General features: G+C 40.7%; 1 protein-coding gene across 1 annotated transcript in view; it reads left to right on the forward strand.

Annotated features, from left to right (window-relative positions):
• The first annotated feature begins 15,115 nt into the window (after positions 1–15,115).
• si:cabz01090165.1 (uncharacterized protein LOC100333421 homolog) overlaps positions 15,116–23,878 on the forward strand; it is a 32,541-nt gene continuing 23,778 nt past the window's right edge. Inside the window, exon 1 of the mRNA XM_060922855.1 lies at positions 15,116–16,476. Coding sequence (XP_060778838.1) covers positions 15,116–16,476 — 1,361 coding nt within the window. The remainder of the gene's footprint in view (positions 16,477–23,878) is intronic.

Consider the following 23,878-nt stretch of genomic DNA (forward strand, 5'->3'; position numbering starts at 1 on the left):
TCCATATTGAATACAGTGTTGTCATAGACATTTTCAAGAACATGGCAAACCGAAGACTGCTGCTTTGAAGAATACTGCAGCATTTAGATGGATCTCACACACACACACACACACACACACACACACACACACACACACACACACAGAATGTTCAGTTGCAATTGAAGTTTAGTTTTGAATAAAGTTAACTTGTGTGAAAAATTTGTTCCAAGTGCCCTTTTTTGAATGTTGAGCCCCTGCCCCTCCAAAGGTCTTTGCACGGCCCTGGTGTACAGTGCAAAAGCCAGCATCTGTGATGGTATGAGGACGTATTAGTGCACATGACATGGGTAACTTGTACATCTGGAAAGGCATCATTAATGTTGAATGATATATACATGTTTCAGAGCAATCTGCTGCCATCCAGACAAAATATTTTTTCAAGGAAAGCCTTCCTTCTTTCAGGAAGAAAATGCCAAACCGCTTTCTGCACATATGAAAACTGCATTGTTCCATAGTGCTAAACTGACCTGCCTGCAGTCCAGACCTGTGTCCCATTTTAAACATTTGGTGCATTATGAAGCGCAAAATACTGCAAAGGAGACCCTGAACTGTTGAGCAACTGAAATTGTATATCAGGCAAGAATGGGATTTCTCTTTCAAAACTGCAGCATTTGGTCTCCTCAGTTCCCAAGCATTTACAGAGTGTTGTTAAAAGTAGAGGTGATGCAACACTGTGGTAAACATGCCCCTGTCCCAACATTTTTGAAACATGTTGCTTACATCAAATTCAAAATGAGCATATATTTTTCACAAAACAATGAAATTTTTCAGTTTCAACATTTGATATGTTGTCTTTGTACCATTTTCAGTGAAATATAGGGCTTCCATGATTTGCAAATTATCACATTCTGTTTTTATTTACAGTTTACACAAGCGTCCCAACTTTTTTGGAATTGGGGTTGTACATCAAGCTACCATTATATAATTATTGTATTATGTATCACCAATGACTTTTTGTCATTTCTGTAATATATTATCACTGTGTGCATCAATGAAACTGGCATATTTTAGCAATGGTAGTATGGGTATTCGATCTGTGTACAGGTATGATTGTGTTTATAAGATTGTATGCTGAACTCTCGCAGAAGCTTACCCCGTGAAAGGTCAGCCCTATTAAAGACAGCAGTGGGGCGGCTCATGGCGTAATTACTAGCACTAACACCATTTACTCTTTAGTTGCACTGAACAGATTAGCATTACTGTTGCTGCCTGCGCTGATGCCTCAACATCATTACTGTCATCTCGTGCACTTTACAGTTCCACTCCAAGTGAGCTCAGTGTGGCTCAATGTGGGCTGAAGAGGGCCAGATAGAAAAGGTTTGGTTGTTTAATATAATTGGGATGATGCACAGTCCCTGGAAGCCACAGTCACGGTGACTGCAAGTGGAGTGCTGATGGATCTGTCAAGTGCATCTGCAAAGAGTGTGTATAGGAGGACCACAGCTCTCCTGTCACACTTGTACTCTGCCTGCACCCTGTTTTACCTGAAATGCAGAGGAATGAGAGCTTGCATGATTGGAGAACTAGTGTTTTAGGACAAAGATGCTATCTGGCATTCCTGGTTTTTATGCATATGTGAACAAATTTTGTACATGTAACAAAAAAAGAGAGAGCATTTGGGTGTTAGATTTGTGTGGAAGACAAAAATTGGGTGTTGGTGTGTAATGTTGGTGTTTGTAAAAGGGAGCTGAGAAATTCAGGTTAAAAATGATTGTTATTCACAGAAGGTGCTCTGTGAATATTCATAGAAGCGTAAATATGCAAATGTGAACTGCAGGAGCAGTAGACTTTTCAGAGCACAGTATATGTTTTAGAAATTCTTATCCAGAAATAACAAACATGCAGGCCCCCCATGTACGCCCAAATCACCCTCTGCACCACAAACTAGCTTTATTATGGTAATTGAGCTGGATTATAATATTCATAGGCAGAACAATTATGGTACAAAAGTGTATAATCAATGTGTAACCAACTAAGAGACATGCAAGGGGCATCCGGCTTTATTTTTTAAAGGATACCAGTTAATTACTAGTTAAACACATAATGGTAGTGGACAATTACAAATGGACATTTTTTTCTCTCTTAAAAGTGTTAATAATATCCCTGTGGTCACAGCGAGATGACTGTTTATCGAGTGCTTGTTTCCAGTATGTGGGCTTGTATTCAGTTGATGGGATCTGCTCCCATTCAGTGGTATAAACACAGATCGCTATTCTAACCCAGCTACAGTATGCCATGCAGGCTCTCTTGCTCTCACCTCTCATCAGTCCAGTAATGTATGCAGGTGCAGCCTGCCTCTGGCTAATGCACAATAAAGAGTAATTGCTCGACAAGCACCTATCCGACCCATCCTTTCTTTTAAAACCTGAACAACCTTCAATTATTCAGCACTCAAGCGGTCAAAACTATATTCTGCCCTGCCACTCCTTCCACTTGTTCACCATTAACTGATACTCATCAGATGTCAATATGCACCATTTCTGGTTAGCTTGTGAGATTTGTGGTTTTTTTCTCTAGTGATTATGTGCATAAATGGTGCCACTTTGGCACTCACGCCAGTTGAAATACCATATTTGGGTCATGGGTGAAGTGCTGTCTGTGGTTTGGACACGTTTGCTCGACTTCAGCATAACTAGCACAGGGAAATTCACACCTTATACTTGGGTGTAATCTTTACAGTTTCTGATGTAGCACTCGGCTATGCAGAGGAAGTGCAGAACATGCCATTTGCAAATACCACTTCTCAATCTCAACTCCCTCTGTTCACGCTGCCTCAGTCAGGGTGATGGAGAAAAGCAAAACAGCAAAGTAGATATCGTAATACAGTGTTTTTGTTTGTTTGTTTGTTTGTTTGTTTTCAAGCTCAGACTGAGATTAGAAGCTAATCAGATCAAGGAAATTATTTCTATTGTATTATGCAATGTATTAGAAATACAAACGCATGCATGCACACAAGAAATAATATTCTTTCCTGATCTTTAAGGTTTCCAAGAAGAGCAATTGGGCCATGTTTACTACGGAGTTGATTAAGATAGCTTTTTATAAATGACAGTACCCCACTGGTGTTAACAGGCTTATAGCTGACAGGCAGAATACTAAAAATAGGGCAAACTGTATTCTAGCTCTTATTTAGGTTGTTTAGAATTCTTATTTAGAATGTGCCAAATTAGTTTACTGTCTCTGCTTCTCATTCAAGGTCCATAAAAGTCAAAAGTCTCATCTCATTATCTCTAGCCGCTTTATCCTTCTACAGGGTCGCAGGCAAGCTGGAGCCTATCCCAGCTGACTACGGGCGAAAAGCGGGGTACACCCTGGACAAGTCGCCATGTCATCACAGGGCTGACATATAGACACAGACAACCATTCACACTCACATTCACACCTACGGTCAATTTAGAGTCACCAGTTAACCTAACCTGCATGTCTTTGGACTGTGGGGGAAACCGGAGCACCCAGAGGAAACCCACGTGGACACAGGGAGAACATGCAAACTCCACACAGAAAGGCCCTCGCCAGCCCCAGGGCTTGAACCCAGGACCTTCTTGCTGTGAGGCGACAGCGCTAACCACTACACCACCGTGCGGCCAAAGTCAAAAGTGCAGCACTCAAAGAGTGAACCTCTGCTCTGAAGTATATATGGTTTTCCATTTGTCTTGGTTTAATCACTTTACTTATATGTTTTTTTTCCATTATTAAATATAATTTGATATAGTCTCGTATCAGGCGGCACGGTGGTGTAGTGGTTAGCGCTGTCGCCTCACAGCAAGAAGGTCCTGGGTTCGAGCCCCGGGGCCGGCGAGGGCCTTTCTGTGTGGAGTTCGCATGTTCTCCCCGTGTCCGCGTGGGTTTCCTCCGGGTGCTCCGGTTTCCCCCACAGTCCAAAGACATGCAGGTTAGGTTAACTGGTGACTCTAAATTGACCGTGAGTGTGAATGGTTGTCTGTGTCTATGTGTCAGCCCTGTGATGACCTGGCGACTTGTCCAGGGTGTACCCCGCCTTTCGCCCGTAGTCAGCTGGGATAGGCTCCAGCTTGCCTGCGACCCTGTAGAGGGATAAAGCGGCTTGAGATAATGAGATGAGATGAGATGAGTCTTGTATCACCCACAACATAGACTTGCCAACATTTTCAGTATTGATAGTAGTGTTGTAGTCAAGACCACCTAAACTGAGACGATGTCATAACCAAGACCAAAGTGTATCAAGACCAAGCCTTTGAGGGGTTGAAATCAAGTCAAGACCAAGACCAAGGCAGGATGAGACTGAGTCAAGACCAGGACCAGACCAGTGTGTGTGAAAGGGGTGGGAAGGAATGACCGCCATTAACAGGAAGAAACATTTCAAATTAGCAATGAGTCATGTTATTGGTCACATTTGAAGCAGGAAATTTTACATCCAATCATAGTAACCATGTCAACAAATAAATCAGACAATGCACAGACAATTTAGTGAAATTCCCCCAGTTGTGGTCTTGACCGGTCTTGAAATAAAATCCTGAGTCCTCAATGTCTTGACCAATGACAAGACCAAATAAAAATGTGGTCGATTCTGAGATGAGACCAAGATCTTCAAAATGTGGTCTTGAAACTGATCTTGAGACCAAACCCCATCTCAAGTACTACAACACTAACTGATAGCGTCTAAGAAGAAGTGAGAGGGACTATGACTAGGAAACAAATGAATGAAACTTATGTGTTCACATCCTATTCGAAACACTGTATTAAAAAGGTGACAGCTGGGTGATTCTACTCGAAGCAGTGTATCTCCTCAGACTCTGACAGTCATTTCTATCTCACCGAAATAGGTATCCACTACATGGCCAAAAGTATGTGGACACCTAAACCATCACACCCATTGAACATCCCAATCCAGATTTAGTAACACCCCCCCCCTTTTTCTTGGTTATTATAACCTCCACTCTTCTGGAAAGGATTTCCACTAGATTTTGGAGCATGGCCAGGGGTGCAGTCAGTATTCCATTTTTTCATCCCAAAGGTGTTCAATGGGATTGAGATCAGGGCTCTGTGTAGGCCACTCAAGTTTTTCTACACCAACCTTGGCAAACTATGTCTTAATGAACCTCCCTTTGTGCACAAGGGCACTGTCATGCTGGAACTTGTTCAGGCCCCTCAGTTCCAATGAAAGGAAATCTTATGCTACAGAATACAAAGACATTCTAGACAACTGTATGCTTCCGAAAGTTTGTGAATGAACCATATATGGGTGTGATGGTGAGGTGTCCATAGACCTGTTGGCTTACTGGTGTATCGGCCACTACACTCTTTGCAAAAAAAGATTAACTCGAAGACTCTTAAGGCTTCTTTGGTTTGTCTCTTCCGTGGGAGCCCTAGATTCAATGTAGAACCTCAGCATCTTCTTCTTAGAAAGACATTTACATCCTTAAGCAATCTTAACTGTTGAAAGCTGTAACTTTAAGTGTCATAATTATCCATCCATCTATTATCCATAACCGCTTATCCTGTACAGGGTCGCAGGCAAGCTGGAGCCTATCCCAGCTGACTATGGGCGAGAGGCGGGGTACACCCTGGACAAGTCGCCAGATCATCACAGGGCTGACACATAGAGACAAACAACTATTCATACTCACATTCACACTTACGGTCAATTTAAGCCACCAATTAGCCTAACCTGCATGTCTTTGGACTGTGGGGGAAACCGGAGCACCTGGAAGAAACCCATGCAGACACGGGTAGAACAAGCAAACTCCACACAGAATGGCCCCCGTCAGCCACTGGGCTCGAACCCAGAACCTTCTTGGTGTAAGGTGACAGTGCTAACCACCGTGCCACCCTGTCATAACTATAAGTGTATAAAAGTATGATGTGGTGTTGTTATTTGCTCATCCGGCCAACAGGCTATGAGCATATGCCATCATGTGTGGTCTGTCATCTGTCATCGTCCACATTTCATGAAAATCGCTTCTTCTCTCTCAATTCTTCACTCAATTCTTTTTGGCAGGAAGGTAGGTCTGCCTGGGGTGCATATAGCTTCTAACCACATTTGCATAATTGCAATTAATAATGAAGACATGGAGTAATTAAACCCTAACAAGCAGTTTCCACACAAATTGCTTCTTCTCCCTCAATTCTTCACCAATTTTGATTCTTTCTGGCATGAAGGTAGGGGTACCTAGGGTGCATAAAACTTCTACCCAGATTTGCTTAATGACAAATATTAATGAAGTTATGGACTAATTACGCCTTAATGAGCAGTTCAACAAAAATCGCTTCTTCTCGGTCAATTCCTTGCCATTTTGGATTCTTTCTGGAAAATAGGTAGGTATTCCTAGGGTGTAGATAGCTTCTGTATATAGCTTGCAACATTTATTGTGCAAGGTGGCCCAGTTTAGATTGTTCCTTCTGGACTAGACAGGGCCGGATTGAGCTATGCCGTCATTGACGATCTCATTATTATTATTATTATTATTATTATTATTATTATTAATAAAATGCTGTCATTGGTAAATTTCTATTCTATAGGAGGAATAAAACAGTTCAGGACATAATGTTAGAGGAAAATAATCAGTTTCAGGATGGCAATGGCCCTTTTTAATCACATAACACATTGTTGATTATTTTCCTCCAACAGCACACCACATCGTGTTTTATTCCTTACTTAAATTTCTGCCTTGTACTCCTACAGTAACTACATTTAACGTTTGCAGAAGCTGAGATATTATATATATATATATATATATATATATATATATATATATACACTGTATAATATATTTTTTTAAACTGTGCTTGTTTATGATGTAGCATTCCAACTGTCAAGTCAAAAACTCGTAATTACCATAATTCTGACAAGCTTTGAATACACAATCAGTGTCCATCAATTCACAACGTACAATTATTGCAGAAACTGATTTGATCTAATTTCTCCAATGGCCCAATATAACAGTATTTCTCTGAGGTGTCTTTAATTAAAATATCTCATCATCACATTTTTATCATGTATGCTTCCTTTCTTCAACCCATAGCTGAGCTAAAACCATGCAGCGTTGATGTGGTGTCTGAAGCTACTTTCAAATTCATGAAAAATAGGACACATGTAGTTTTGTCTGAAATTGCAACTTGCTTCTGACCTCTTAATCTTCCACGTGGTGGTCCTCATTCTCATAACGACACACCTTTCCTATTAGTTTCACTGTAGTTATTGATTAATTCATAGCAGTCCCTGCATAATATGCATTAAAATGAATAACTGAATAATAAGCTTGGTTTCAAAGGATTTGAAAGAATTTGTGGCTTAATGTGGTCAGATAAATACTGATAGTATACCGCTTTCTTTAAAAAAAAACTGTTAGCTGAAGTATTTGATATGTATTTTTATTTTATTCATTCAATTATCCAGAATATCCACAAGTATCCATAATCAGATTGTGCTATTCTAGTCTATGTCCCTCTGGATCATCTGCCAGAAAGCCATAACATCAAAACATAGCCTTGGTGCCACTCCGTTAACATTTCATCTGGAAAACTGTGCAACGTCCTAGTTTCACATGTGCACATCTTCCATTCTATAGGCCACCCTCAAGACTCCATATCTCCAGTATAGCCTGCATGTGGTTGATGTTTACGTATATGGCTAGATTAAGTATTTAGATGGCTGGAGATGCTTTGTACATGCTCAGCCTTTTGGTTTCAAACATAGTGACTTCGAGTCACCTGCACCTGCACTCGTATGAAACATTAATGCATGTAGTCATTATGGATGGGGGTGATTGTGTAAAAGGAGGGACAGACAAAGAACAAAAATAGAAAACAGAAGAGTGTATAATGGCAGAAGAGTCACTGAAGTAAATTCCACGGATATCTACAATGAAAGAGTATCGAGCTAAATGTACTAAACGTGACCCCTTGCTTTTCTGTAAGATGAGATAATTTTACTCTGTCCCTCTTTCCAGCTCAGCTACATCTTTTCACATTTTGTTTCTCACATGGAAAGAATCATACAAGCAAGTGAATATATCCTGAATACAGTCAGATTGATCGAGTATTTCCTATTATAAGCTGACAAAGCAAATATGATATTTTAAACCCACAGTACCCGCCACGATTATTGGCACCCCTTGTAAAGGTTAAAAAAATGAAAAAATGAATGAATAAATAAATAAATAAATAATCCACCTTTTGGTGAAGTTGTTTCATCTCACACTGAAAAAAAGAGAAATCCTACCTTTTATTGAAATATGTTTATTCAGAGAAAAACAAATCCCTCATCAAGAAATAACCATTTGCAACAAAAACACTTGTGCCACTATTATCAGCACCCCTGCATGTAATACTTTGTACTTCCCTTTGCCAGTAAAACAGCACAGAGTCTCTCCTAGAACATTTTATAAAGGTGGAGAATACAGAGCAGGGCATCTGAGACCATTCCTCTTTACACAATCTCTCCAGATCATCCAGGGTCCAAGACCCTCTCTTGTGCTCTCTCTTCTTCAGCTCAGCCCACAGGTTTTCAATAAGGTTCAGGTCAGGGGACTGAGATGGCAATGGAAGACGCTTGATTATGTGCTCAGTGAACCATTTTTCTATTGATTTGGACATGTGCTTCAGATCACTGTCCTGCTGGAAGATCCACTTACGACCCAGTTTTAGTTTCCTGGCAAAGGCAGCCAGATTTTGATTTCAAATGTCCTGGTATTTCATGGAGTCCATGATGCCATGTACCCTACCAAGGTTTTCAGGGTCTTTGGAAGAAAAGCAGCCCCAAAACATCACAGAACTTCCACTATATTTTACAGTTGGGATTGGGTTCTTTTTATTATAGCTATCCTTCTTGTTACGCCAAAGACACCTTGAGTGTTTGACAAAAAGCTCTATCTTTGTTCCATCAGACCATAGAAGAAACATTCCAGTCAAAGTTGTAGAAGCGTTTGGCAAACTCCAGGTGCTTATGTTTTTGGTTAAGTGACTGAAAAGGCTTTTTTCTGGCATACTTTCCAAATAATCTGTTGGCATGGAGATGGTGTCTGATGGTTGTTTTGAAGACTTGGAAACCCCAAGATTTTATTCCATCCATCCATCCATCCATTATCCATAACTGCTTATCCTGTGCAAGCTGGAGCCTATCCCAGCTGACTATGGGCGAGAGATGGAGTACACCCTGGACAAGTCACCAGATCATTACAGGGCTGACACATAGAAACAACCAACCATTTACACTCACATTTACACCTACAGTCAATTTGGAGCCAGTAATTAGCCTAACCTGCATGTCTTTGGACTGTGGGGGAAACCGGAACACCTGGAGGAAACCCACACAGACACAGGGAGAACATGCAAACTCCACACAGAAAGGCCTCCTTTGGCCACTAGGCTCGAACCCAGAACCTTCTTGCTGTGAGGTGACAGTGATAACCACTACCAAGACTTAACTTTTTCTTACAATTCACCAACAGTGACCCTTGGGGATTTTTTTTCTGCCTCTCTTACCCTCCTCCTCACTGTACGTGGGGACATTTTCAGGCAAGTAGCTTTTTTTTTTAATAACATTCCCTGACTTATGAAGGTGAACACACTTCTCCCTCATTTGGTTTGTGTGTTCTCTAATCTTTCCCATATTGATTGATGACGAAAGGAATCTGGCCTCTGTGCCACCTCATATTTGTACCCCAGTTAATCAGGAAGTCATGAATTACAGCTTGAAAGTTCCTACACACACCAATCAACTCAAAAATGTACTATTTAAACAGGAAACATGCTTCAGGTACATTGTGTTCACTATAATTCCCAGGAGTGCCAATAATAATGGCACGTGTTTTTGTTGAAAATAATTATTCCTTGATGAGGGATTTGCTTTTCCCTGAATAAATGTATTTCAATTAAAGGTTGGATTTCTCTCTTTTTTTTCAGTGTGAGATGAACAGCTTGAACAAAAGGTGGATTTTTTTCTAACCCTTTTTGCTAATCTTTACAAGGGGTGCCAATACATTCACACTAATTTTACTTGATAAGCTGTTTGATTTTTTTTGCAGTGTGCCAATTGCACTTTTTAATTTATTAATGAATGACATCATGCTTTTAACAGTTTATAGTTACAGCTTGATCATATCCCTTATTAGTATATCCACATTCACTGGATATGAGCAGTCGTGCGCTCTGATTGGCTATTCTACTACTAGGCTATCAGCTCATATACCATGAGTTGAGAAAAACAAAATGGCGGAGCGTGTTGCTGAACCAACCAAGAACGAAATAAAAACTCTACTTGAAAACAACCCCCCCCAAAAAAGGCAATAAAAATATTTGATGGTAAGAATGCATCACTTTTAATTTTTTAAGCATTATTATTGTAGCATTTTTCACAAATTGCTACTATCATTTTGCTGGTTTGTTTACATTCTCAGCAGAAATGACTTTGTCGGACGTTTTGTATAAAGTTTTTATTTATCGAATTTGCAAAAAAATTAAAATGCTGTGTTTCTCAAAATCCAGTGAATGTGGATAGAATAAAACAGTTAGTCTGCTCAATCTCATCATACATGGCTTATAGACAACTTGGCGTGACTCAATTTCATGGAATAATTGTTAATTATTCTTTTCATGTTAAATGACAAAATATTTTTAATCTGTTTATTACCAGCTTTAGTTTATGTACTGTGTCCACCACACAAGTCCCTAGGAATGAGTTATTATATTTCTATACATACTAGACTTCTGTACATTTTAGATTACCATACTAGAAAGAGAGTATCAATATAAACCTGTGATTTCACTTACAATCCAAATGGCTGTCAAGCTGCTGTTAATAAATAAGATTTGAGAATTCAACAGCGTTGGGGTTTCATCAGCTTTACACACACCAATCCCTAATACTAATTGTGAGCAAATCAGGTGACTACACATAATGTGTGTTCATTTATCCATCTTATCCTGACATACTGTGGTTGAGTCACCAGTGCATACTGGGATGAAAGTTGGCAGGTGCAGGGAACTGGCAGAGGAAGTGGAGAAGTGAAGTTATGCCACTCTTACTGGAAAAATGAAGAACACTGAGTGTCTCTTGCGCATTGATATATGAGGCACATCTTTTTGCTCCATAACATTTTAGACAACGTTCAACAAATATGAAGCTTGTACAAGACTGATGCAATGCTCCTTGGAGTAGAGAGAGAGAGAGAGAGAGAGAGAGAGAGAAAATACAGGCCTTTCTTTATTTAGTCTTGTGAATAATGGTTGTTTCTCAGAGGTGGCCATAACTTTGTCTGTAAGGGAGAGTGGGGGCTTAAGCTCACCTGGATGCATCACCACTTCCTTTCACTCAACCACTCACGTTCCAACTGCTATTCCTATCCCTTACATTTCAACTTTACATTTCAAGTTACATTTCAACTACACACAAAGCCCACAGCTCGATGTTTCCCCCTGCTGACCGAGAGGTGTAAAATATCTCCGGTGTGTTTCCTCCTCCTCCTCTGCAGATGGCATGTCCCTTTCATCTCTCCATGCACGACTTCTTGATATTCGTTCAAGCCGTGTGTGCTGGCAGTGAAAATAATTACATTTATGTGCTTTTATGCAAAAGTTATTAATGTAGAAGTATATACGCAAACAAAGGGCCACAAATCAGATTTTCATTAGCATTGGCGATGAGTGTTAACACAAAATAATTACTCATTCACACAGCTGGTGCAACTGCCTCACTGTAGCATATATAACTTTGAGGCAGACAGGAGTGGGTGTCATAGATTCAAACTATGATGTGGTAGAGGGCAATTAAGTTTAGCATGCTGGCAGCTCTAGCATAACCTCCCGATAACACACATACACACACACGCACACACACCTCTTTTCTAGTCTTTCTGCTCTGCAGTTCCTGTCTGCATACATTAGATGAAGGAGTGGCAGTGTGGTTTTTTTGTAACACTAGAATGCATTAAGTGATTCCAAGCATGACATACATTAATTATTCTTGTCCTGGGTATCAGCACTGGGGATTGAATGCATTATCTTTAAATCCTGGACTCATCTGATTTTGCTTGTGGCGGGTTTGTAATTTTGTAATCCAATGGTCTGAGTATCTGTGAGATTAAGTAATTAGATCGTTTCTGTGCCTTAAAATACTTGCAAAAATAGTACAGAATTAAAAAGCCATTTTAGTAGTTTTATGTGGGGGCTGGGGAAAATAAAACACTAAAATGAATGCATTGTGATCACAAATTTAATTACAGAAAAAGTTGGGATGAGAAAAGGATAAAACTGAAAACATCCATTATCCGTAACCGCTTATCCTGTGCAGGGTCGCGGGCAAGCTGGAGCCTATCCCAGCTGACTATGGGCGAGAGATGGGGTACACCCTGGACAAGTTGCCAGGTCATCACAGGGCTGGCACATAGAGACAAACAACCATTCACACCTACGGTCAATTTAGAGCCACCAATTAACCTAACCTGCATATCTTTGGACTGTGGGGGAAACCAGAGCACCCGGAGGAAACTCATGCAGACACGGGGAGAACATACAAACTCCACACAGAAAGACCCCTTTCAGCCACTGGGCTCGAACCCAGAACCTTCTTGCTGTGAGGCGCCAGTGCTAACCACTACACCACCGTACCACCCAAACTGAAAACAATTTGTAAATAATCTTTGATCTATATTCCAGTCAAAACAATACAACAGCACATTATTTGATTTTTTTATCTCATGATTTTTTTTCTCTCAAAATACTTTTCAATTTTGATTCTTGTAACACATTTTAAAAAAAAGCTAGGACAGTAAAACATTTACTGCTTTATCATGTTGCCATTCCTTCTAACAACACATAAAAAATGTTTAGGGACTGAAGACACCAAGTGAGGAAGCATTTCAGGTGTTGTTTTGTCCCATTCTTCCTGCAAACAGGTCTTAAGGTGTGCAACAGTATGGGGTTGTAATTGTCATATTTTTCATGTTAAAATTCACCACATATTCTCTATTGGGGACAAAATAGACAGGCACCCTCTCCTTCCACAGCCATGCCTTTGTAATATGGTTTTGCACTCTCTTGTTGAAATATCCCTGGAAAAGAGGTAATCTTGAAGGCACCATATGTACTTTTCTGCTACTTCGTTTACACGTAGCCAGGTATTTATGAAAACGGGTATCTTCTCCTCCCCGTACTAGAAAATAATTCCGTTTACACAATGCTCAAAAACAGCCAGGGAAGGCTGTCAAAAACATGTCAAACAAATAGAAAGCCAACCAGAGATCTGAAAGCCAAGGAGGAGGGATCATCAGATCACAATGGTAAAACTCTATTTTCCCCATAACACGGAGAAAACTCCGTTTTCCACTATTTACACGCAGGCATGAAAACGGAGTTCTCACAAATCTCCACTTTGCCTGGAGTTTTCGAAAGCAGCCATTTTCAGTGACTGAAACCTCCATTTACGTGTAAATGATGGGTGCAACCGCATAAATAAATATCCGTTTTTATAGATACCCGGCTACGTGTAAACGGGGTCTGCATTGATGCTGCCATCACAGAAGTGTAAGTTACCTTTACTAAGGGCACTGACACAACCCCATACCATGACTGACCCTGGCTTTTGGACTCGTTCCTGGTAACAGTCTTGATGGTCCTTTTCATCTTTAGTCTGGCACACATGGTGTCCATTTATTACCAAAAAAACCCTGGAATACTGATTCATCTGACCACAGTACATGTTTCCACTGTGTGATGGTCCATCCCAGATGCCTCCAAGCCCAGAGAAGCTGACAGCACTTTTGGACACAGTTAATATAAGGCTTCCTTTTTGCACAGTAAAGTTGTAATTGCCACTTGTGGATGCAAATCAATATTTTAGTGCTTGACAAAGGTTTGCCAAAGTAATCCCAATTCCATGTGGTTATATCACCTGTAGATGAATGACGGTTTTTGATGCAGTGCCGTCTGAGGGATCAAAGATCATGGATCTTCAGCTTAGGCTTGCGCCCTTACCTATAATGCACTGAAATTCCTCCAGATTCCTCAAATCGTTCAATGATTATACACCATAGAGGGTGAAATATCCAAATCCCTTCATATCTTTTTTTGAGGAATGTTGTTTTTAAGCTTTTCAATAATTTTCTTATGCATTTGTTGACAAACTGGAGATCCTTGGCCCATCTTTGCTCCTCAAAGATTAGGCCTTTCCTGGATACTGAGTTTGTCTCAAATCATGATTACAATCAACTGTTGACATCTCAGGTTTCAAATCACATCATTATTTAATTGTTTTACCTCATTCCTAGCCATAGATTGCCCCATCCCAACTTATTTTGGAATGTTGCAGGCCTGAAATGTAGTAATGGATGTATATTAACAAATGAAATTAAGTTGACCAAATAAAACATGAAATAGCTTGGGTTCATACTGTCTGCAATGAAATACAAGTAATTTAATCAAGTACATTTAGAAATCACTTTTTTTTCCCCATACTGTCCAAACTTGTTCTGATTTGGGTTTGTATGTATAGCATTTTAGATGGAGCATCCCTGCACATTTTTAAAAGTAGTATTATTATTGATCCATTATTTGTTGGTTTGTGTGTATGTACAGTATGTGTTGTGGTAGGGGAGGCACAAATTTCAGAAACATTATTTGGATAGTCCAATGTAGACAAACCATCTCAACTGTCATGAGGCATTATATCAACTGATTCTCAACATTATGTTATAACATGTATGAATATCCAATAATAAGAATAATAATAATCAACAGTCACCTAAATCGATTTTCAAATTGTCATAGGGCTCATATCTCTAGATGACTAAATAATAATCTCCATCAACAACCATAAATTGACAAATTGCTAAAAATGATTAATTAGGCTGGTTGACAGTCATTTAATATATTGTTGTCAGTTAATAGATGTATTTTTGACTATCTGTTGAGTGTCTACATTGTCCTATTGGAATAAAATCGTATTTTGGCTCAGAATTTGGGTCTCTACTCTTCTTTAGGGGGTATGTCTGTGTATGAGAGAGAGGCAGCAAGAGAAATCTAGAGTGTGTACTCCACATGCATGCTAAAAACCTTTTCCTCTGTGTTGGACCTCTTCTGATTTTACAGGAGTGCAGCCATGGAGCGAGTGGTCTTGTGCCTGTCTCTGTTGGCGCTGCCTATTGCCGCGATGCTGTGCCCAAAGCGTTGCAGCTGTCAGAATCTCCTACCCTCCTATACGGTCCTGTGTGCCAAGACAGGCCTGCTCTTCGTGCCACCCAACATTGACCGGCAGACAGCTGAGCTTCGGCTCATGGACAACTTCATTACCACGCTCCGACACCGCGACTTCGCTAACATGAGTAGCCTCATCCATCTGACTCTGTCTCGCAACACCATCAGCCTCATCCTACCCTATGCTTTTACTGACCTGCAGGAGCTCCATGCGCTGCACCTTGATGCCAACCGGCTCACGGCACTGGACGACACACATCTGCAAGGCCTAATCAACCTGCGCCACCTAATCCTTGCCAATAACCAGCTACAACACATTTCCCATGGAGCCTTCCAAGACTTCCTAGAAACTCTTGAGGACCTGGATCTGTCCTATAACAATCTGGTAAACGTCCCATGGGACACTATAGGTCTCCTTGTCAGTGTCAATACACTAAGCTTGGATCACAACCTCATTGAGTTTGTACCCGAGGGAATTTTTTCCAACCTGCACAAGCTAGCAAGATTGGATATGACCTCCAACAAGCTGAAGAAGATTCCTCCAGACCCACTCTTTCTGCGCATACCGGTTTATGCAAAAACGAAAGGCTCACCACTAACAGCACTGGTGTTAAGCTTCGGTGGAAACCCACTTCACTGCAACTGTGAGTTGGTGTGGTTGAGGCGACTGACACGAGAGGACGACCTTGAGACTTGCGCCTCTCCCAAAGATCTAGCTGGGAAGTACTTCTGGACCATCCGTGAAGAGGAGTTTGTGTGTGAGCCACCCATGATCACACGTCACACTTCGAAGATGTTTGTAATGGAGGGTCAAGAGGTGAGCTTGAGGTGCAGGTCTGTGGGAGATCCTGAACCAACGACACATTGGGTGAGTCCAGACGGCAAGTTGATTGCGAACACATCGAGAACAACTGCCTATGAGAATGGCTCTCTGGATATCCTTGCAGCTACAGTGAAAGATTCAGGCGTGTTTACCTGTATAGCATCCAATGCGGCTGGAGAGGCTACGGCCCCTGTGGAACTTGTGGTGAACCCTTCGCCACATTACGACCCTAAACTTGAACCTGAACCAGGACCCTCAGACATGCCCACCTCCATCAAGTCAAACAGCAGTGGGGGGCAGACACGAGTGGAACAACGGGTCAGTGTGACAGAAATAACGGCCACATCAGTCATCATCCGCTGGCCTTCACAAAGCCATATCCCAGGGGTTCGCATGTACCAGATCCAGTACAACAGCTCCACAGACGAGATCCTCATTTATAGGTGAGTGTAACTTGCCTTTCTGATTTATTATTTACAACATCAGATGGTAATTTTTTTTTTTTTTTGGAACAGAGTCTCTACAGGGGACTACTGTGCAATATTTACTGCATCTGTCACAGTTCAAAGAATCCACAGATCTTTCCGGTTTTACTGATGCTCATCTAAGACTGAGGTTTTGGTTAAGTGTCTAACAGAGGAATAGAATATTCCTATGGCTGGTTTGTTATTTTGGAAACAAATGTCAGATGAAAGATATACATTTCCTTGCAGTTTAGCTGGTTGGCATGAGTTGGAGGAAATAAACATCTAAAACCGAATTAATTTTAATCAGAAGATAAATGGCATGAATTAATAAATTGTTATGCTTTAAAATGATCGTAAACAACATCCTGGATGTCCTGCAACAATGGAATTAACAGAATTCATTTCTGTGGCATGCAAAAATCACACACAGGCACATTTCTACACATAGAATATGGTTTATCAAGGTACTTTTGTGAGAGAATATATGCCATCATGCATTATGAAGAAACCACTAGTGGCCAAAAAGTGTAATTGCAGGTAAACTGATTATGAGGAGCTCCCATCCCACACCTTGTCCGTCAGTCTAAGATGATGTGTTGCTTGATGCTTGGTTCACACATTGGCGTTTCAGCCTTGCATATGTACAGTGTATCAGGATACATGACAGTAAGAAAGGAACATCACAGCATCACTAGCTTACTTAGCTAATACTCTAGGGTGCGTAACATGATCTCCTTGTACGCTCAGGGTGCAGCGTATTTTTAAATCTGCACTTAAAAATCCATAGCACATACATAGCAGCTTTGATACATCATGCATGTCATGTGTATGCCGTAAAAACGAAAGCTATGCAGCAGTGACACAGTGGGAATTTTGCTCGAACGCATTAATTGACGTGTCTGATGAAGATGGCTCCGGGGCTGGCTGAGTGTCTGGCTGGCTGGCTGATGTCTTCTCTCTTCCCTTGCCCTTCTTGGGTCCAGACTTCTTCACTGGCATGATGCTTTCTTGACTGTGATGAATGACAACAAATGCAGCATGGGGCCACACATACGCCGTGTACATCACAGGACTTTAATTTTGGACAAAATACACCTCATTTCTTGGCGTTTGACACACATACTGCTTATGTGGCAAGATACAAGACAGTGTGATAGTAGCCTCAAGATTTGGTGCACACAGTTTTGTGCAGAGAAAGTGTTTTTAAGGATCAGAGGAACTGCTTTGCTGAGAGGGATGACTGGCACAGATGATTTAGTTTATCCAGTGTAATTTTCATTCATCTCTGCCAGCAACTCACCCTACTTTTGGAGAGGCCACCTAAATGCAACAATAGTAAGGGAGGTTTTGTAAAAACATATCTGGGGACATTTCTCTACAGTGTTGTATTAGGGCCACTGTATGTTTAAAATAAATAAATAAATAAATAAATAAATGAGTAAATGAGTGAACAAATAAACAAACAAACATTATGGAGATGGGGAAGGGGTAATATTATAAAGGGAAGATTTCCAAAATTAAAGTCATAATTTATGAGAAAAAAAAATCAGATATTCTCAAAGATTTGTAAAGTCATAAATTTGTGAGTAAAAACATCACAGATGTGCAAAAAAAAAAACCTTGGAAAAATGGGGGGAGGGTTTGATTTTTTTTTTTTTTTGGTCAAGAAACCACATCACTTCACTTTGCAGGATTGGATCAGCATCATACCACAGACACCATGGCTGATCTGAGAGTTATAAGAAATTCAGTCTTTCCTTCTCGATTGCACAATATAAAAGAATAAAGTGCTAAAGAATTTTCAACAAAACTTGCCAGAATACACTGCAGCCAAAACGCATGTGATTGTTCCTGGATGCAATTGAGGTTTTTCACCCACGTGACCAAGTCATGTGATGCTGCCATTTTGGACGTCACGGCTCGAATCAGTTTGAATGCGAGGAAGGCGACAAACGAAAAACATAAAAGAAAAAGGAACGAGATGCAGAAAGCACCTTCACTATCCAGCGACGTAGGGCATTCACAGGGCGAGCAGAGGGAGAGGTATTTGCAAAAATTGAGGTTAGCAGACTTAGAGAACGACGTTTACCTGCTTCCACCAGGATTGTTCACTGACGTACGGAAGTACACGAAGCCCTCGTCTTTACCTGACTTCGGCCCACATGATCTGTATACCTATGTCATTAAAAACCCATCGCCATATACAGGTATTGATCTGAAAGCATACAAGAGTTTGGATGCCTACAAATATTTTGTGTCAGGCTGGGTAACATGCCTACATCAGCGGGTCGTCCCTGGAGCCGGTGGTCGCCATCTTATTACAGCTAAGGTTTGTTCACATTTTCATTTACTTTCGGTCCTCAGGATAAACAAAATGTTATTAAATGTCATTGAAATAACTTCTTAGTCTGTTGAGACATGGCCCGTTATAAATTTGCTGTTACCAGGCAATGACCAAGAACTGTATTATTAGGGTCGGTGTCTGTGTTATAGCAGTGTACTAGCAGCTAGCTGTTAGCACTAGCTAATGTCAACAACAGTAGCTAGTATGTTACTGTAGCAATGTTTACGTTCAGTCATTTGGATGACTGTTAAAACCTTTCAGTCTCAAGTTTTTCCTTTACTGTATTTACTAGTTTACTGTAATTATGATCCGGCAGCTATTTACACCGGATCCAGTGTAAATAGCTGCTGGAGCCGACGTCCCAGCCTGCCCGAGCGCACTAGCTCCCAGCCTGCCCGAGCTAGCACGTTAGCTCCCAGCCTGCCCGAGCGCGCTAGCTCTGACAAGCTCGGACGTCGGCTCCGGCAGCTATTTACACTGGATCCGGTGTAAATAGCTGCCAGATCATAATTACAGTAAACTAGTAAATACAGTAAAGGAAAAACTTGAGACTGAAAGGTTTTAACAGTCATCCAAATGACTGAACGTAAACATTGCTACAGTAACATACTAGCTACTGTTGTTGACATTAGCTAGCTTGACCTTCAAAATGGCAGACACTGGGGCATCACGTGACCCTGTGACGTCAGGTAAAAAACCTCAATAGGAGATGCATCTATAAACTGCACAGCATTGGTTATCCGTGTCCTTTTTTTTCTTTTTTTTTGGCTCAGCTGTTTATAAATCTATAATTATTGTACAAGAGCAGTCTCCTGTTACTTTCAGGATGTGGATTCTTCTCACTTGCACAAATCTCTGTTACTTTGAAATGGCTGAGCTGAGAGTTACAGGAAATGGAATCTTTCTAATCAATGTGCTTTATTGAGCAAAAAAAAAAAATCTCATAAATTGGTGACCACTCTTCTCATTAGTTTGCAACTTTTGTCTAGCACTTTTTTATTAACTTACAATTTCAGAGAATATCTGAGGTTTTTTTTCTCGCAAACTTATGACTTTAAACAAGTAAACTGCCCCTCCCCCCTGGACTATTACCACCCTCCCCTAGCTCTTTTTTAAAACCAACAATGGCCCTAATATGCCGTCGTACATATGTCTGTGTAAGGCTACATCCACACGACAACGGCAACGAGATTTTTTTTTTTAGCGGGTAAAAAAAATATCGCGTCCACATGGGCAACGGATCAGTAAAATATCAGGTACATATGGCAACGCAATGCTTGCTGAAAATGATGCAATACACATGCCACACCTCTACATGCGCTGTAAGACGGTCCCATCGGAGACACCAGAACAATAGAAGAAGTAGGACGCATGCGCATAAACCCCTTCTTCTACCCGGCATGAATGAGTGAGTGCTGCTTGTTCTAGTCATGTGGTTGTGACGTCATCGTAAACAAATCCGTTCTACTCATCCAGACGACTTCGCAACGGCGCCGTTGCCAGATTTTTCCACTCTGGAAACCGTTCTCAAAAAATATCGTTTTGGGGCACCCAAAACGCCGGTGCCGTGTGGACGCCAGGCCGAAACGATAAAAATTTTATCGGATTCACCTGAATCCATTGCCGTGTGGACAGAGCTTAAGTGTGTGTGTATATATAGCCATACACAAGTAGAGCAATTTTGTTTGTTTAGGATTTTTCAACATCTATTGTGTACAGCTCTAAATATGCATATATGATTGTGACAGTTTGTGTAGGTGGGTGGAGCACAGAAGGACGGCAGGCCAGAACTTTTTATTTAGCTTTTCAGCTTCTATATACACTCTCACTCACTCTCTCACACACACACACACACACACACACACACACACACACCAGTTGTCTGGTTGGGGAGAGAGCTCCCTCTGCTCTCGCTCTCTCACCTTAAATAGGGCGCGGTCACTGGGAAGACACACAAACACATTAATTAACGACAGGTGTAGTGATTCTGCCACTTACCTTCCCTGACTCCGCCCTCCTGTCACAGACCGATGCTTGACCACGCCCCCGCTGCCACAATGATAAAAGAAAGTTTTCTAGTGTGTACTAGCAGAATTGAAACTTGTTCTGCATTGCAACTTGTTCTGATCAACAAGACCCGATAATAAGTGTCGCCAGGCAAAACAAACCTCGCTCGGTAGCACTTATGACGAATGTGAAGGAAGATATTGTGAAAAAATAGGTACCCTATGGGTACATGTGGCTACTGCTTATAAATAATTTTTTTTCTGATACCATGTCCATACAGTAAATATAGCATATATACACTTTATATTATTCTACTCTTACCTCTTACAGTTTTCGAAACTGAAACCTCTAAACCGAGGCTGACATACACACGCTGTCACCATGACCGAAACTCTTATTTCCCGGAAATGGCCTGGCGCTACAGCTCAGTGGAACGCACTGTAATACAGTGGTGCTTGAAAGTTTGTGAACCCTTTAGAATTGCGTATATTTCTGCATAAATATGACCTGAAACATCATCAGATTTTCACACAAGTCCTAAAAGTAGATAAAGAGAACCCAGTTAAACAAATGAGACAAAAATATTATACTTGGTCATTTATTTATTGAGGAAAATGATCCAATATTACATATCTATGAGTGGCAAAAGTATGTGAACCTTTGCTTTCAGTATCTGGTGTGACCCCCTTGTGCAGCAATAACTGCAACTAAACATTTCCAGTAACTGTTGATCAGTCCTGCACACTGGCTTGGAGAAATGTTAACCCAATCCTCTGTAAAGAACAGCTTCAACTCTGGGATGTTGGTGGGTTTCCTCACATGAACTGCACGTTTCAGGTCCTTCCACAACATTTTGATTGGATTAAGGTCAGGACTTTTACTTGGCCATTCCAAAACATTAACTTTATTCTTCTTTAACCATTCTTTGGCAGAACAACTTGTGTGCTTAGGGTCATTGTCTTGCTGCATGACGCACCTTCTCTTGAGAGTCAGTTCATGGACAGATGTCCTGACATTTTCTTTTAGAATTCACTGGTATAATTCAGAATTCATTGTTCCATCAATGATGGCAGGCCGTCCTGGCCCGGATGCAGCAAAACAGGCCCAAACCGTGATACTACCACCACCATGTTTCACAGATGGGATAAGGTTCTTATGCTGGAATGCAGTGTTTTCCTTTCTCCAAACATAACACTTCTCATTTAAACCAAAAAGTTCTATTTTGGTCTCATCCATCCACAAAACATTTTTCCAATAGCCTTCTGGCTTGTCCACATGATCTTTAGCAAACTGCAGATGAGCAGCAATGTTCTTTTTGGAGAGCAGTGGCTTTCTCCTTGCAACCCTGCCATGCAAACCATTGTTGTTCAGTGTTCTCCTGATGGTGGACTCATGAACATTAACATTAGCCAATATGAGAGAGGCCTTCAGTTGCTTAGACGTTACCCTGGGGTCCTTTGTGACCTTGCCGACTATTACATGCCTTACTCTTGGAGTGATCTTTGTTGGTCGACCACTCCTGGGGAGGGTAACAATGTTCTTGAATTTCCTCCAGTTGTACACAATCTGTCTGACTGTGGATTGGTCGAGTCCAAACTCTTTCGAGATGGTTTTGTAACCTTTTCCAGCCTGATGAGCATCGACAATGCTTTTCCTGGGGTCCTCAGAAATCTCCTTTGTTCATGCCATGATACACTTCCACATACATGTGTTGTTAAGATCAGACTTTGATAGATCCCTGTTCTTTAAATAAAACAGGGTGCCCGCTCACACCTGATTGTCATCCCATTGATTGAAAACACCTGACTCTAATTTCACTTTCAAATTAATTGCTAATCCTAGAGGTTCACATACTTTTGCCACTCACAGATATGTAATATTGGATCATTCGCCTCAATAAATAAATGACCAAGTATAATATTTTTGTCTCATTTGTTTAACTGGGTTCTCTTTATCTACTTTTAGGACTTGTGTGAAAATCTGATGATGTTTTAGGTCATATTTATGCAGAAATATAGAAAATTCTAAAGGGTTCACAAACTTTCAAGCACCACTGTAAGCATAAACATGTCTGAAAGCGATTTTTTTAGTCTAGTCCATTTATTTCGAATAGTGAACCGAATTGTATACACTCACCGGCCATTTTATTCAGAATACGTGTATGCGCATGCGCATTCTTACAGCACAATGACATAGTGGCTACAGCCTCGATATAAGGCAGTAGAGACAACAAAAACGATTTTGGCCTCTTTGATGACCTTGACCGGATGACCCTCAAAATGTTGGAGGTTCTATTTGAGACCAGTGCTCATCTATTTTGAAAGTTTCATGAAGATTGGTCCAGCCGTTTTCCAGTAATATCGTTAACAAAAAAAAAACAAAGAAACCCAACCAAAAACAATACCTCGTCCCACTTACTCCGTAGTGGGCGAGGTAATAAATGGCATGGTGTTGTTTCTGGTGCATGGCATGCAGTGTCAAAGAAAGGAATAAATATGTATTCATAACTGTGAAGCGTATCTCATTATTGGTATAACTGTCACAAGACAATGCAGCAATTTACTGATGTGAAATACACAACACTACACAATTTGATGTATCATATGCTAAAATATTATTATTCTATTCAGGTTGATTTTGTGCCCTTGCAAATATTTTGCTTATACACTCATCAGGAGGTCCACTCTTAGGCAGTGCCTAAATATTTACAGTATATTATCCAAAGGATATACTGTATATAGCACTACATTGAAGCAATATCGCACAAGCATGTGTGCAGTTATACTAAATATTAGCACAGCTGTGATTCGGCTGCAGGTAATCACAGTCACACTGATATTCTGTCTAACAGCACGATTGTGAGTGTGATGTTGCTTTTGTACAACAGGTTTATAAGAAATTAATCTGGACTAACTGACATTTCAGACGAAATAATTTGTTTATTTTTGCTGCACAAACAGAAATCGATCATGCCATGAAAGTTTCATGAAGATTGATCTAGCCGTTTTCCCGTAATACCTTTAACGA

This window comes from Neoarius graeffei, chromosome 6, assembly GCF_027579695.1.
Source record: "Neoarius graeffei isolate fNeoGra1 chromosome 6, fNeoGra1.pri, whole genome shotgun sequence".
NCBI classification, from domain to species: domain Eukaryota; kingdom Metazoa; phylum Chordata; class Actinopteri; order Siluriformes; family Ariidae; genus Neoarius; species Neoarius graeffei.